The sequence below is a fragment of the Periophthalmus magnuspinnatus genome, chromosome 18, assembly GCF_009829125.3.
Source record: "Periophthalmus magnuspinnatus isolate fPerMag1 chromosome 18, fPerMag1.2.pri, whole genome shotgun sequence".
NCBI classification, from domain to species: Eukaryota; Metazoa; Chordata; class Actinopteri; order Gobiiformes; family Gobiidae; genus Periophthalmus; species Periophthalmus magnuspinnatus.
In genome coordinates this window covers 13,841,636-13,857,622 of record NC_047143.1, presented here as the reverse complement: position 1 = coordinate 13,857,622, position 15,987 = coordinate 13,841,636, and the positions used below count along the sequence as shown (strand labels likewise).

The window sequence follows — 15,987 nt, the reverse complement described above, 5'->3', positions numbered from 1 at the left end:
TATATATATATATATATATATATATATATATATATATATATATATATATATATATATATATATATATATACATTCATTCATTCATTCATTCATTCATTCATTCATTCCAGAGGCTGCAGGTCAGTGGAAATTTGTACACAGGCCGCAATTTGTCCCCAGGCTGGACTTTGAGTATGCTGGCATTAGACGTATGCCGAACAAAGCGACGGGAGGCTCACAGCGCAAAAAGTGAAATTGTACAATTAAAACAATACATCGTTTTCAGCAAAAATAGAATTTTCAAAACAATAAAAGATAACATTGTGATCTAAATATGTTATGTGCTGACATTTAATACCCCATAAAAAATGTAATACCTCCTCTTTATACTTGGATAAAGTAGCTGAAATCATGGGCTGAGAATGTGGTTGATAATTTTTCTATTGCCAAAGCTGTGGGTATTGATACTTCGCAGCTGTTTGCATCACACCCCCAGTGAATGTTGATGACAACTGTAGGAGTGCTATGTCTGATGCTTTGTAACACAATCTGACTAGAAAGAGCTGACATAGGTGGAACTTCAACAAGTAAGATGATTTTTCCTGTTAAACAAGTCCCTCTCAAATAAAATTACACATGCTAGCTAGCGTTAACCAACAGTTTTTCAGTTAGTCACTCTCACCTTTTTTTTCAAAATCAAACATCTACATAGGACTATAAACATTTGCATTTATCACTTACATTTTTTTCTTGAGTCATCAGACTATCTTAACATTTTTTTGGCAATGTTTGCTAATGTGTGCATGTACCATGTAACCACGGTAACTGTTGAACGTTCCGCCACATACATACATGCAGAACACCCTCGGCATAATGTCACTGCAAAGTATCAATAGAGTTTGACTTGGATGTGACTGTGATTGGTGTGTGTCTACAGTCAGAGGGGGTCAAATCTGAGGACTTCACCTGGGAGGCCTTTCAGAAGTTCCTTGACAGCTTGTGTTTACGGCCGGAGATCCAGAGTATATTTGATGAGTGGTAAGTTCAAATAAAGATAGACTTTTTACAGTAGATTTTACAGTCACCCTCCAGGACATTATGTAGTGTAAAGAGAAAGACTAACACCTCACTCAGACTGCAAAGGGGCCCGGTCCATGTGTTGTTCCTCTGAGCTCCTCTTGTATTTTGTACTATACGGAATACTTGCAACCATCGGACTGGAGCAGCACCACGAGCAGTCTAAGGGTAAAATCTCAGAGAAAACATGTCCATTCATTTATGGGGTTATGGAACGGAAAAAAATAAATAATGAATGATTTTTTTTATACCAAAATTAAGTGAATGAGTATTTTACCTATAGAGATACTGAAGTATGAGAAACATACCCTGTCTTCAATTTATTGTCCCAGTTCAGCATTAAGGTAGACCTATTATGCAAAATCAACTTTTCAAAGCTTTTAACCATGTTATAATTTCCCCTCACCATTTACTCACCCAAAGTTGCATTTGGAGTGATGCATATTTGTATATTTGTGTATATTTTAAGAATCTTTGATTTCTTATTTTCAAGATGCCATATTGCTGATCAAGTACCTGTTTCATCACCACCGGTACAGGCCCACTGCTCTCCACTTCGTCCAATTTTATTTTCTTATTTGGTAATATGTGTAGGGTTCAGCAGGGTTGTGTAGTAATTTTGATACAAATTTAAAAAAATCCACAGCTCCCTTGCACGATGTGCAGCTATCCATCACAGGTGTCGACAACAGTGTTTGTTGTGATAATGTTTTTCGGCGACATCAGCTCCCACTGTGGATCACAGTTTTCTAACGTGGAAGTTAGTGGACTTATTTATTTTACAAGCCATTTTAGATGAATTTTGTGATTTTAAAATGTCCAAGTTATAACATAATTATGCACGGGTGTCAAAAATTAAACCTAAAGTTGAAACCAGAAATTTACACACACTATATAAAAAGACACATGCCCTTTTTTCCTCACTGTCTAACATGAAATTTTCTTGTTTTAGGTCAATTAGCATTACCAAAATGATTTCTATTTGCTAAATACCAGAATAATGAGAGAAGGATTGTTTTAGACATTTTTTCATTACTTTCTTCAAAGTCAGATGTTTGCATACATTTTATCAGTATTTGGTACTATTGCCTTGCCTATGACTAGGGTCAAACTTTTTGGACATCCGTCCACAAGGTTCTCACAATAGTTGGCTGAAATTTTGGCCCTTTCATCCTGACAAAACTGGTGTAACTGAGCCTAGTTTGTAGGTCACCTTGCTCGCACGTGCCTTTTCACGTCTGCCCATAAATAATAAGATTGAAATCAGGGCTTTGCCCATTTCAAAACATTGACTTTGTTATCCTTATGCCACTTTTGAACCATTTTGGCAGTATGCTTTGGGACATTGTCCATTTGGAAGACCCATTTGCACCCAAGCTTTAACTTCCTGGCTGATGTTTTGAGACGTTGCTTCAGTATTTCCACGTAATGATCTTTCCTAATGATGTCATCTGTTTTGTGACGTGCACCAGTCCCTCCTGCAGCAAACAACACCACAACACGATGCTGCCACACTGTCTTTCACATTTGGGATGGTGTTCTTAGGCTTGCAAGCTTCCCCCTTTTTCCTCCAAATGTAACGCTTTTCAGCCCATGACGGTGCAGTACTCATTTCACTGTGAATAATTACACAGTCTTACCAGCTTCAGACAGCCATCCATCCATCCATTTTCTTCCGCTCTGTCCGGGGCCAGGTCGCGGAGGCAGCAGTTTCAGCAGGGTGGCCCAGACTTCCCTCTCCACACACACTTTCCTCCAGCTCTTCCGAGGGAGTCCCTCCAGCGTGTCCTGGGTCTTCCCCAGGGCCTCCTCCCGGTGGGACGTGCCCAGAACACCTCCCTAGGGAGGCGTCCAGGAGGTATCCGTAATAGATGCCCGAGCCACCTCAACTGGCTCCTCTCGACGTGGAGGAGCAGCGGCTCTACTCCAAGCTCCTCCCGTGTGACTGAGCTCCTCACCCTATCTCTAAGTGAGTGCCCGGTCACCCTGCAGTGGAAACTCATTTCGACCGCTTGTATCCGCAATCTTGTCCTTTCGGTCATTACCCAAAGCTCATGACCATAGGTGAGGGTAGGAACGTAGATTGACCGGTAAATCGAGAGCTTTGCCTTCGACTCAGCTCCTTCTTTACCACAACAAACCGATACAGCGACTGCATCACTGCAGATGCTGCACCGATCTGCCTGTCAATCTCACGCTCCATCCGTCCCTCACTCGTGAACAAGACCCCGAGATACTTGAACTCCTTCACTTGAGGCAGAGACTCACCACCCACCCGGAGAGGGCAAGCCACCTTTTTCCAGTCGAGAACCATGGCCTCAGATTTGGAGTTGCTGATTTTCATCCAAGCTGCTTCACACTCAACTGCAATCCGCCCCAGTGCCTGCTCCAGGTTCTGGTTCGATGAAGCCTTCAGGACAACATCATCTGCAAACAGCAGAGATTAGATCCTGTGGTTTCTGAACCAGACCCCTCCGACCCCTGGCTACTCCTAGAAATTCTGTCCATAAATATAATGAACAGAACCGGTGACAAAGGGCAGCCCTGGCGGAGTCCAACAGGCACTGGGAACAGGTCTGACTTACTGCCGGCAATGCAAACACAGCTCCTGCTCCGGTCATACAGGGATCGGACAGCCCTTAGCAAAGGGCCCTGGACCCCATACTCCCGAAGCACCCCCCAAAGGACACCACGACGAACGCGGTTGAATGCTTTCTCCAAATCCACAAAACACATGTGGACTGGTTGGGCAAACTCCCATGAACCCTTAAGGACACAATGGAGAGTATAGAGCTGGTCCAGTGTTCTGCGACTGGGACGAAAACCACACTGCTCCTCTTGAATCCGAGGTTCGACTATCGGTTGGATTCTCCTCTCCAGTACCTTGGAATAGACCTTACCAGGAAGGCTGAGGAGCGTGATTCCCCTGTAGACAACATTTTCATAAAGTCTGAGACACAGAACCTGTCTCCTTCCTGAGCAGTATGATGCTTGGACATTCTGGAAATTGCACCAAGGATGAACCAGACTCATGCAAGTCCACAATTCTCTTCCTGATACCTTGGTTGTTTTTTGTTTTGTTTTTTTACTTTCTCGTAATGTTATACAAAGAAGCAGTGTGTTTCAGGTGTCTCTAACAACTAATTGTATTCAAATGTTTAAACTTTTGCTTAATATTTCAAGGTATAGGTTCTTAACATGACTTTGTATTGTGCATATTAGTTAATATGTGAAACACTGGGTGATTTTAAAGAACAGACTACGTATATACTGCAAACATCTAATTATTATCTGATTTCTGGAGTTATCAGATTATAGAAATCACACATTACATATTCCTTTCTAATCTTGCAAACTTGTGATTATATTAATGAGGAAAATACAGTAAACAGGCAACTAAAATGCAGAGGTGGGCCAAAAAATGTCCTCTAGTAAGAGCAATGTTACAAAGTAGAAGTACAAAGATGTGGTAAAGAAATTACTCAAGTAAGAGCAACTTTAAGAGTAACTGTTTGAGCGTTCTATCTGCTTTATAATTTACCGTTAATGTAATTTGAAGAACAAAGCATTAAATGATGCTCAAATTTGGTATTGTCAAACATGAGGCAAACTAAATAACTAAATGAGCAGTACAAGAAACACAAATGCTCAAATAATTTCATATAGTCAACTTAAAGCTTTTGTCATTTCTATAGTTACTCACAGTGGGAAGAGTCACTAAAACTTTCACTCAAGTAAGAGTGAAAGTTTTAGTGACTACAGATGCCATTCTTATTGCCTCATCACCCATTTAAAACCTGATGTATGTACTCTCTTTTTCCTCAAATCAAAATGTATAATGACTTTTGTTGTTTGTATTGTCTCAAATATCACAATAAAAAAGAAAAAAAAGTAAAAGTAATGTTACTTCAATGAAAATATTATCATATTAGAAGTATGAGTAATTAAGTGTTGAGTAGCAACACTGACAAAATATACAAGATTGATGATCATTTTACATGCGCATGCACACCTGGAATATTTTATGAGCCTGCAACACATCAGATCTAATTATTGGGTTATCTGCTTCATGATATTCTGAATGCTCAACATAAATAGTCCATTTTGTTGTGTGCAGTGGGTCGAAGAGGAAACCCTTCATCTCTTTAGACCAGTTCATGGACTTCATAAACCGGAGGCAGAGAGACTCCAGGCTGAATGAGGTCCTTTACCCCCCACTGAAGAGGGAGCAGGTTAGGCAGATCATGGAGCGCTACGAGACCAACAGCAGCCAATTAGAGAGAGGTGATGTCATATTCACTTAACCTAACCATACTTACTTTTGACCTAAACTTAAAGGGCCTATATTACGCTATTTTCTGATGTTGATCTATGTTATAATGTTTCTTCATGGAGTTTTACATGGAGTAAAATGAGTTTTGTTTGGTTTCATTCACACACACCCTGCATATTTAGACTGTGTTCCTCTCAAACAGAAAACACTCTGTTCCACCTTGCGATGTCATGTCATACAGGAAGTGCTCCACTGTTTTTTAACTCCATACACCTTCACTAGAATCATTTTGATTCTAATGATTGATTTCAGCTGTATAATTCCCTATCTCTAATGAACAAAAGGTAAAAGGTAACTGTTAACTTGAAAACTGCCACTTCATGACATCACAAGGTGGAACAGAGCATTTTGAGATTTGAAGATGGACAGACTAATACAAAAGGGTTACTCAAACATGTGTGAGTGAAACAAAACACAACTCCAGATATGTTTTTTGATGAGGTAACAATGTTCTAACATGACTTGAAGCCCACAAGAGTAAATAGGACCTTTATTTCATATGGCAGGTTGTCATGTTTTTCTAATTCTGACTTGCTTTGGTGGAACAGTACATGTGGTAAGTATTTATCATAGTTTTACATCAGTTCAGTGTCGGTTTGTGGGGAAAAAGTTGAGAAGAAAAGTACAAAAATACATGACATAGCTTTGAGTTCAGAAACGGAATACCTAAAATATTGAAAGTTCTAATTCAAAGGGCAGAGACAATTTACCGACAAGGAAGACAGTTTCTGAAATATTATACCTTTATTTAACAAAATAAATGTCTTGTCATTTATTTTTATTAGTCTCATTAGATATTCTATTGTGTCATTTAGACAAGTTTTGGCCCCTTGTTAACATTGCTACAGATGTGACAACAGTTATGTATGTCACATCTAGTGTCCATGTCCAACCAGGAAGTAAAATTATAACCAGAAATTAAAAAGACTAGACAAAACTAGGCAAGTAAAATATTAAATATAATTATGTTAACCATGTCTTAGAGAAATGAGTAGTCTAACCTCATACTCACTTTAGGCCAATAGTGAGTATGGTTAAATTGAATCTAAACCCTAACTCAACCTAACTTGATCCTTATATTAACTTTAATTTATGTAATTTTTTCTAATATTGTAGAATTTACTAGATTTTTGGTTTTGAAGTGTATATATAGATTTCAGTTTCAACAATGTGATTATAGAGGGAGTATTACATACACAACAATTCTCCATATTCTCCATATATATTCAGAAGCATGATACAAAACTGTACATTGTCAAAAACAAAAGTGACAAGTTATATAACATGTTAATACTTTGTTTTCAACAAATATAGGATTTTTCAAAACAATAAAAGGTAGCATGGTGATCTAAATAAGTTATGTTAGCAGAGGTAAGAGAGGTAGTATTTTGTTCCCATAGGAATCCTACCCTTACACATACTGTTAAAGTTGTACCTCATTTGTAATAAACATATGGCTTAAAGCTCTGAAGCACATAGTAAATCTGTCATGTCCCTTGTGTCCGCTACAGACCAGATCAGCTTACAGGCCTTCAGCCGGTACCTGGGCGGAGAGGAGAATGGTGTAGTGCCTCCAGAACGGCTGGACATCATTGATGATATGAACCAGCCTCTTTCGCACTACTTTATCAACTCGTCCCACAACACCTACCTCACAGGTATACACATGCATATGGCAGACTCACAACAATCATTCAACTACACACCACCAATCATAAAGAAAGCACATAAATACACACATGACAATCGCACACAGATACAGGGCAAGAGGCCAGCAGGGGGCAGCGACAGTGGATAAAGTCAGTGTTCACAGATCTGGTTTGCAATTAGCCATTGTTTTAACTGTATTTTAAAGGTGTGGTAAGTGTTAGCGGATCTGATGGTTGTGGGTGTGAGGTTCCAGTCTGAGGCACCACGAACAGAAAATGCTTTTTACCCAAAGGAACTTTTCCTGAGGGGGATGATGCAGTCTCCTCGTGCTGCTCCTCTAGTTCTACTGTAGCTGGTGGTTCTGATGAAGATAAACTGACTGAGTGGTGGAGATGATAGACCGTGAATGATTTTATAGATTAGGCAGAGATTAGAGTATTTGATCATGTTATCCAGGCTGAGTAAATGCTGTTTTTGGAGTATTGGACAGTGGTGAAAATGGTTTGTTTTTTTATCCAGAATTTTAGCAGTTCAGTACTTTACAGGCTTATGCACACACACACATACCCACACAGGCAACGCCTGTGTCACAAGTATACACACCTCACAGGTATTCACGCATGCACACACACACAGTCACACAACTCCTGCCTCCCAGGTATAGTCACAGACACATATATAATGAAGCAGGACTTTGATGCCTTGGACTGAGCTGTGTGCCTGCGTGGGGAATGAGTGAGTGGCAACCGCTCAACCACACAACTCTTACCACAGAGGTATAAACAAACACAACACCTACCACACTGTGTACTCACTGTTATGACTGGGTCAACACTATAATAAAAAGGACAGATGACACAGGGTAAAAGTGCTCAAAAGTATATTTAATTACAAATAAGATAATAAGACGAAGATTGATATTTACACAAAAGAAGAAATGGAGTTGTGAGTATGTTGGTATCAGTGGTATAGTGTGGTGCATGTAGTGGAATGAAAGTGGTGTGTGTGCGATATGAGTGTGGTTTGTTTAAAAAAAAACAACAAAAAAAAACAACAACTGAGGACGCTGAGCCAGCTGACAGCAGGGCGAGTTTCGGTAGGCCTGGTGGGAGCATGGAGAGCGCGTGCATACACAATAAAAATAAAATGTGACCAATTAAGCTTTTATAGTCACAGGTGGGTGGAGCAGCAGGCAAGGCAGCTGAAGGCAGGTGAGATGACCTGCACGGAGAACCAAACCAAACAAATTTTACACTCTGCTCTTGCACGGTTCTTGTTAAAGTTCATAATAGCGAATATCTTCTTTCACAAATATGTTGAACCAAACAAACAATGTTCGAATTTCTTTAAACCTGTCTTTATAGTACTCTGAGCTCGGATCTGCTGCCATCTTCTGGTGAAATATAATATTGCTTGTACATGTTTATTTTACACTGGTCATGGTGCTGATGGGTCACATAATTATTTTCATTCCAGAGGCTGCGGGCCAGTGGAAATTTGTACACGGCCACTATTGGCCGCCGGGCCGGACTTTGGCTATGCTTACCCTAGACCAGTGGTCCCCAACATTTTTATCACCGCGGACCGGCCAACGCTTGAAAATTTTACTGTGGACCGGGGGGGCCTCTCCAAGTGGCGCCTCTCCAAGTGGCGGAGCAGTTTTGAAGGCTTTATATAGCTGGTCGCCGCATATTATGCAGAGCGGGCTTGGTCTGTGGGAATCACCTGTCGCGATAAATCCATAGTTCAAGTAGAACTCCTGGTATTGTCTGTTAAAAGCTTTCTTTTTCTTGGAAGGTTTGTCTCTTCACTCGGCCTTTTCCCCTTCGAAAAGAAACTTTCCAAAGACGTCTGTTTTTTACTCATTTTGCTAATTTGTGGGTTAAGTTCAAGCGCTCAAGTGACGGAAATGTAACTGAGAGAATCTGGTAATTTTTCAAAATAAAAGATTTTTCTAAATAAACGATTGTTCGGACTCAGATAATAAATACGGAAAATTAATTATTTCTTGGACGGCCGGTGGCCCGGTACCAATTGATCCACGGACCGGTACCAATTGATCCACGGACCGGTACCAATTGATCCACGGACCGGTACCAATTGATCCACGGACCGGTGGTTGGGGACCACTGCCCTAGACCATTAGACTAATGCACAGCACACATCTCTATTTAAGCTCCCTGGTCACAAACTTTGCGACATCTGTGTATGTGTGTGTTAATCATACAGTTTAACGGTGTATATCTGTGTTATGCAGTGGGGCAGCTGACCGGCCTGTCCTCAGTGGAGATGTACAGACAGGTCTTACTGACCGGGTGTCGCTGTGTGGAGCTGGACTGCTGGAAGGGCCGGCCCCCAGACGAAGAGCCATACATCACCCATGGCTTCACCATGACCACTGAGATCTCTTTCAAGGTCAGGTCTAATAGCACACGCATCTGGCCAGATGGCTTTTTTGTTTTTAGCTTTCTACCATGAGCCATGTACACTATCAGTTAAAAGTTTGAACACACCATTTCGTTCAATGTTTTTTTTTTTCTTCTTATATATATATATATATATATATATATATATATATATATATATATATATATATATATATATATATATATATATATATATATATATATATATATGCATCATCGTGACATTATCAAAGATACCAGGGGAGCCAAACACCAGCTCCTCCTGGTAGACTGATCAGTCACCCAAGACTGCAGGATCCATAAGACCAACCTTTGCACTGCCTGGATTGATTACAAGAAAGCCTACGATTCCTGGCTGCACAGGAGCAAACCTTGAGCACTAAAGCAATAGAGGACCAGATGTACCACACCAGACAAGACCCAATGTGTAGGCTGTGCAAAGAGGCCCCTGAGACAAACCAGCACATAACTGCAGGATGTAAGATGCTGGCAGGGAAAGCATACATGGAGCGGCACCACCAAGTGGCAGGCATAGTGTACAGAAACATCTGTGCAGAGTACGGACTGGAAACCCCAAGGTTAAGGTGAAAAGGACTTCCAAAGGTAGTGGAGAATGATCGAGCCAAGATCTTGTGGGACTTCCAAATACAGACTGACAGAATGGTGATGGCTAACCAACCGGACATTGTGGTGGTGGATAAACAACAGAGCAAAGCCGCTGTGGTGGACATCACCGTACCAAGTGATGGGAACATCAGGAAAAAGGAACTTGAGAAACTAGAAAAATACCAAGGGCTCAAAGAAGAGCTGGAGAAGGCCTGAAAGGTGAAGGCCTGTGGTCATCGGAATACTAAGGGCCCCAAACTGGAGGAGTGGGTACAGCAGATCCCGGGAAAAACATCTCAGTCCAGAAAAGTTATATATACATATAAAAGTTTTACATACATACATACATACATACATGGATAGATGGATAGATGGATAGATGGATGGGATGGAACCCTTTTCGGATCTTAACATCTGTGGTCTGTATCTCCTCCCCTGTCCAGCTTATGATTCCTGCTGGGTATCTGATTACTGGCAGGGTGTAGCTGTTTATTGCCTGGGTTTGTTCTTGCCATTGAGCTGAATCCTTAGGACTTGCCTTACTCGTCTGGCTGTGGCCGCTTTCGTGTTTCCTCTTCAAGGTTGCCATTTTGCTTGTGGGATACCAAGGTACTTGTAACTGTAGTCAATGTCTGCTATTTTTCCTTCTGGGAGTGAGACCCCTTCTATGTGGAATACCTTCCCTCTCTTTGTCACCAACTGGCTACACTTCTCAAGCCCGAATAACATTTCAATGTCTGTGCTTTAGATCCTGGTGGTTTGAATCAGTGAGTCGATGTCTCATTCATTCTTAGCGTACAGCTTGATGTTTTCCATGTAGAGGAGGTGACTGATGGTGGCCCCATTCCTGAGTTGGTATCCATAGCCAGTGTTGTTGATAATTTGGCTAAAGGGGTTCAGACCTATGCAAAACAGCAGTGGGGACAGTGCATCTCCTTGGTATATGCCACATTTGATAGTCATTTGTGCAAGTGGCTTGCCATTGGCCTTGCCTTGCCATTAGCCTTATCCATATATATATATGTATATATAACCTAGTGGCGGGCATAGAGTACAGCAGTGGTTCTCAAATAGCGGGGCAGTGAGATGCCAGGGGGTGCTAAAAGAGTCACTATGGAAAACATTCCATGGAAAACATTTTAACAGGGATGAAAAGAAATACAGAGATAGACGGAGGTAGCGAATTTAGCTCTTGGCTTCAGCGTGACTCCGGTGGGACACGAGGACAGGCTGGTGTCTGCTGTGGCAGCGGACAGTGTGAAGCCAAATAAGTTAAGGTGCCCCCTCATTACACCTCAGTCACGCTGATAAGACGATGGTGTTTTTTCAGCATAAACGTGTCAAATATTGCCAACAATCATCCCGCTTTGTGAATGTCACTTAAACCAGTGAGCACTGTTGGCATCATATAAGGTGGTGTACCAAATTGCTAAATTACTTGTTTTAAGTTTATGTTTATTTAATTTTAATGTATTATTCTGAGAGGGGGAAGGGGGGGCATGATAGAAAATAATTGAGAAGCACTGGTGTACAGAAACATCCAAAGGTAGTGGAGAATGATTGAGCCAAGATCCTGTGGGACTTTCAGATACAAACTGACAGAATGGTGATGGCGCACCAACAGGACATTGTGGTGGTGGATAAATAGAGCAAAGCCATTGTGGTGGACATTGCAGTACCAAAAGTAAGAACATCAGGAAAAAGGAACATGAGAAACTAGAGAAATACCAGAGGCTCAAAGAAGAGCTGGAGAAGGCATGGAATGTGAAGGCATCTGTGGTGCCCGTGGTAATCAGAGCACTCGGGGCAGTGACCCCTAAAGTGGAGGAGTGGCTACAACAGATCCTAGGAAAACATCAGACATCTCGTACTAGGAACAGCAAAGATACTGCACATAACCCTCAAGCTCCCGGGCCTCTGGTAGAGGTCCCGAGCATGGAAAAAGAGGAGATGAGGGTGAGGATGAGATTTTTTAAATTTTTATTTTGTATTTAAATCCTCCTCCTATCCACCTTTGCTTTGTTGAGAGTGCTGCATACTAGAGATGTTAGGCTTTTTTCAGCAGAATTTATTTATACAACCTGTCTCAACCCACACCCGCAATCATTAAATGCACTGTAAAAATACAGTAAAAATGTTTTGTTTTAGTGAAAAACATGCTTTGAAAATAGACATAATGGTAGGAAATCTGTCAATATGATTAACCAGCTTCAGTTTTCTTTCAAAACAAAATAATATGTCATCTTTGGTCTCCAAATCACTTCTTTTTGGCTCCATTTACTGTGGCTGGTTGTGGCGCACATGGATGCCGCGCATGGGTCATGTGCAATGCCGCGCAAAGGGGGAGCTTTATTATAAACTTTATTATCAAGCATAAGCAAACAAATGCCAATGTAGATGAATATTCGTTTGTTTTAAAATATTTTATAGGCTATAGTAATAATAACCTAAACATTTTTCTTTTATCAAAAAATAACCCACCCCAACCCGCCCCGCAATAAATGTATGTTTTCCATTCAGCCTGAACCCACGGGTCAGAAAACCCTCGTATCTTTACTACATAATCTTTACTACATACCCTTGGCCTTCTCTGAATAAGTTTCATAATGAAGTCTCCTGAAGTGGTTTTCACTTCACAGGTATGCCATGTAAGGGTCAAGAAATGCCGAAAGAGCAGCCAGGATTTAAAGCAAAGGGGGAGTATTTAAAAAAAAAAAAAATCTAAAACAAGTTTTTTTGTTATATTGAGTTTATTTTTTATTTACTACATTCCATGTGTGTCCATTCATAGTTTTGATGCCTTTGGTGAGAATCTACAATGTAAAAGATCATGGAAGAAAAATAAATGAAATAGTTTGTCCAAACCTTTGACTGGTAGTGTATTACATGCACACAGTAACGCAAACATATATATATATATATATATATATATATATATATATATATATATATATATATATATATATATATATATATATATATATATATATATATATATATATATATATATATATAATATCTTATATAATTTCTGGTATTAAACAGTGTAAGAGTTGCCTATTAAATCCTAGTCGAATGGTAACCCTGGGGTGCATTTGCTGACTGTAGACAACCTTAAAAACAACAATAACTAGGCTAACCAACACACTATTGTAAGATCTTAATTTCTTAATTTGCAGGAGGTCATAGAGGCCATAGCTGAGAGTGCGTTCAAGACCTCTCCATATCCTCTTATCCTCTCTTTTGAAAATCATGTGGATTCGTAAGTATTGTGAATTTTTTATGTGTGGAGCCATTTTATGAAAGGCCTAATGCATATGTGTGAAATACCTGATGCACGTGTGTACCAGGGCCAAACAGCAGGCAAAGATGGCTGAGTACTGCAGGACCATCTTTGGAGACGCACTTCTGATCGATCCTCTGGAGAAATATCCGGTAAAAGGGCTTGTATCTTAGAACCTTTGACATGAAAATGTAATGGTTTGACCTAGCCTCATGGAGTTGTTCGTCACGCAGACCTATTCTGCAAAATTGGCTTTTCAGAGATTTTAACCATGCTATAATTGTACAAAGTTGTATTTGGAGTGATTTATGCACGTTTGAGTAATCATTAATTGCTTATTTTCAAGATGCCATATTGCAATCAGACCCCCATTTTCTCTGGCTGTTCTACTTCATTCTTCAGTTTTATTTTCTTAATCGGTGATACGCCACTGTTGCGTAGTATTTTTGGTACAAATGATTTTAAAAAATGCTCATTAGAGTAATCCACCCCTATCCATAGGAAATGTTGACAGTTACACAGCTCTTTGTTGTGATGACTCTTATGTCAGCTCCCATTGATCATCACAGTTTTCAAGCGCTAAAGTTAGCTGACATGTTTCTTTTATTAAGTCATTTTAGATTAATATTGTTATTTAAAATGTGAAAAATCCACATGATCCACGGGTGTCATAGATTATTGTGCTTATGTCTGCTATATAGTTATAGTTCTTCTTTAAGGCCAATTCATATAAAGTTGTTGAGCTGGTTTTCATCACTGTCTGCATTTCTTGTGAATAACACTATATTATTATTACATGTAATAATTATACATTATGCCTCACGACTTTACAGCCTCTCAAATCGCTACACATTACTTATTCACCAGTCTGTGGTGGTAAGCTTCTGTTGTGGCCACAGTTGCCCTGGGGCAGACTGACAGAAGCCCATCGGCATCATCAGCCCCTCTGATCTCCACCAACACTTATCATGTATCACGTATCTTTAATCTATCTGCATTTGGTTTATTTTGGCTTTTAGCTTTCTGTGTATATACAAACTCAAGTGCTCAATTTTTTTGGCCAAAAGCTGCAAATATCCAATTAGTTTTGTCCAGTTTTGATGGCATTTGCTGAGTTTCTTTGCAATGTAAATGGAGATTCACATGGCCCTTGACAAATACAGAAGAAGAAGAATTAGGCAAGAGCCCCTACAAGAGTAGGGCCTATTGCTTCACCCATGCACTCATCGTTGCAGTCTTCATTCGCAACTTCATCTGAAGTCACCCCCTGCCCTGACTCTTGTATCCTAACAACCCTTTGCCATAGGCATGGGATATGCATATTTGTTCTTGCTAACATGTCATCATGCATATTTGTTCTTGCTAACATGTCATCCTCAATGTAGACAAAGGTAATGCAAAGAGCTCATGTGTTGCTCTCTGTTCCATTTGCTCGCACTGAACTGGGCAAAAAGGCTTTTGTCCACTCTGTCCACCTTATGCATGGAACATGTTGCAGAAAGATTGGAACTTGACAGAGTTGATTGCCTTGAATGCTTTTAAATCTAAACTGAGAGGTCTCGAGGCTGACTCCACAACATGCACTTGTTTTTCATAATCTGTTTGTCTTTTCCTCTTATCTTGTCTTTTTAATTGTGTAACTGTATTTTTTATTTTGCTGCTGCCGCTTGGCCAGGACTCCCTTGAAACGAGGTTTTTAATCTCAATAGGATCTTCCTGGTTAAATAAAGGTTAAATAAAAATAAAAATAAAATGTCCCCAAACATACTCCTGCCATTAAGCCCTATACAAGCACCCATGCCGCAGGCATGGGTCATATTTATTACTACTAAAATTAATGAAAGTCAATGGGAGGTCAATAGGGGAGCCACAATATAATATGTCATTGTAATGTTATTGGATATATTGTTTGTGCTAAAAATATTATTATTAGGCCCGAGCCTTGGACAACGTCCTGGCGAGGGACTCATTGTAACTGCCACCAGAGCCCAGAAAATGGGAAGAATAAAGTAGTAAACACGCCCCGACATGCCAGTGAGTGGTATCAAAAATTAGAACTTGACGAGCTCTAATATTCACCAAAGACCCCGAGAAAAAATAATGAAAGACTTTGATTTTCACTGGGACAATGGAAGCCCGACCCGAACAAAAGTCAACATAAAAATCAGAAACTCACATCAAAAAATAGAACATGTCTGGCAATAACAAAAATAATAATATGTCCCCACCCTAAAATGTACAGGAAGTGTGGGCCATACTGTATCAAACGCGGGAATGACAAAGCGCACACCCTCACATTTAGGACATCTCCTCACACACTTTTCATTGCAAACACTTCAAATTTGACCAAAACCCATTAAACCCATGTGCGGTTAAAGATTATCTATTACATTTTGGATATGACTTTGGGTGTGGTCATGGTGAGTTTTCAGCAAAATCACAATTTTTGGAAAATTAAAAAAAAAAAATTCTCTTCCACACATTATTTGTTGGGAAAACGCTAATACAACATATTTGTGAGCTGAACTCAAAATCATGGCACTAACTACTAAAATGGCTCTCTAGTGCCCTCTTCAAACGTAATTTTGAAAAATTCATAGCTAACAATTGCTTTGTCATGTACCTGTGAAAAA

The 15,987-nt window shown here is 40.1% G+C and overlaps 1 protein-coding gene across 1 annotated transcript in view; it reads left to right on the top strand.

Moving 5' to 3' along the window:
* plcb3 (phospholipase C, beta 3 (phosphatidylinositol-specific)) overlaps positions 1–15,987 on the top strand; it is a 272,787-nt gene that overhangs the window by 101,579 nt on the left and 155,221 nt on the right. Inside the window, exons 8-13 of the mRNA XM_033983597.2 lie at positions 917–1,017; positions 5,174–5,340; positions 6,901–7,047; positions 9,297–9,454; positions 13,251–13,333; positions 13,422–13,506. Coding sequence (XP_033839488.1) covers positions 917–1,017; positions 5,174–5,340; positions 6,901–7,047; positions 9,297–9,454; positions 13,251–13,333; positions 13,422–13,506 — 741 coding nt within the window. The remainder of the gene's footprint in view (positions 1–916; positions 1,018–5,173; positions 5,341–6,900; positions 7,048–9,296; positions 9,455–13,250; positions 13,334–13,421; positions 13,507–15,987) is intronic.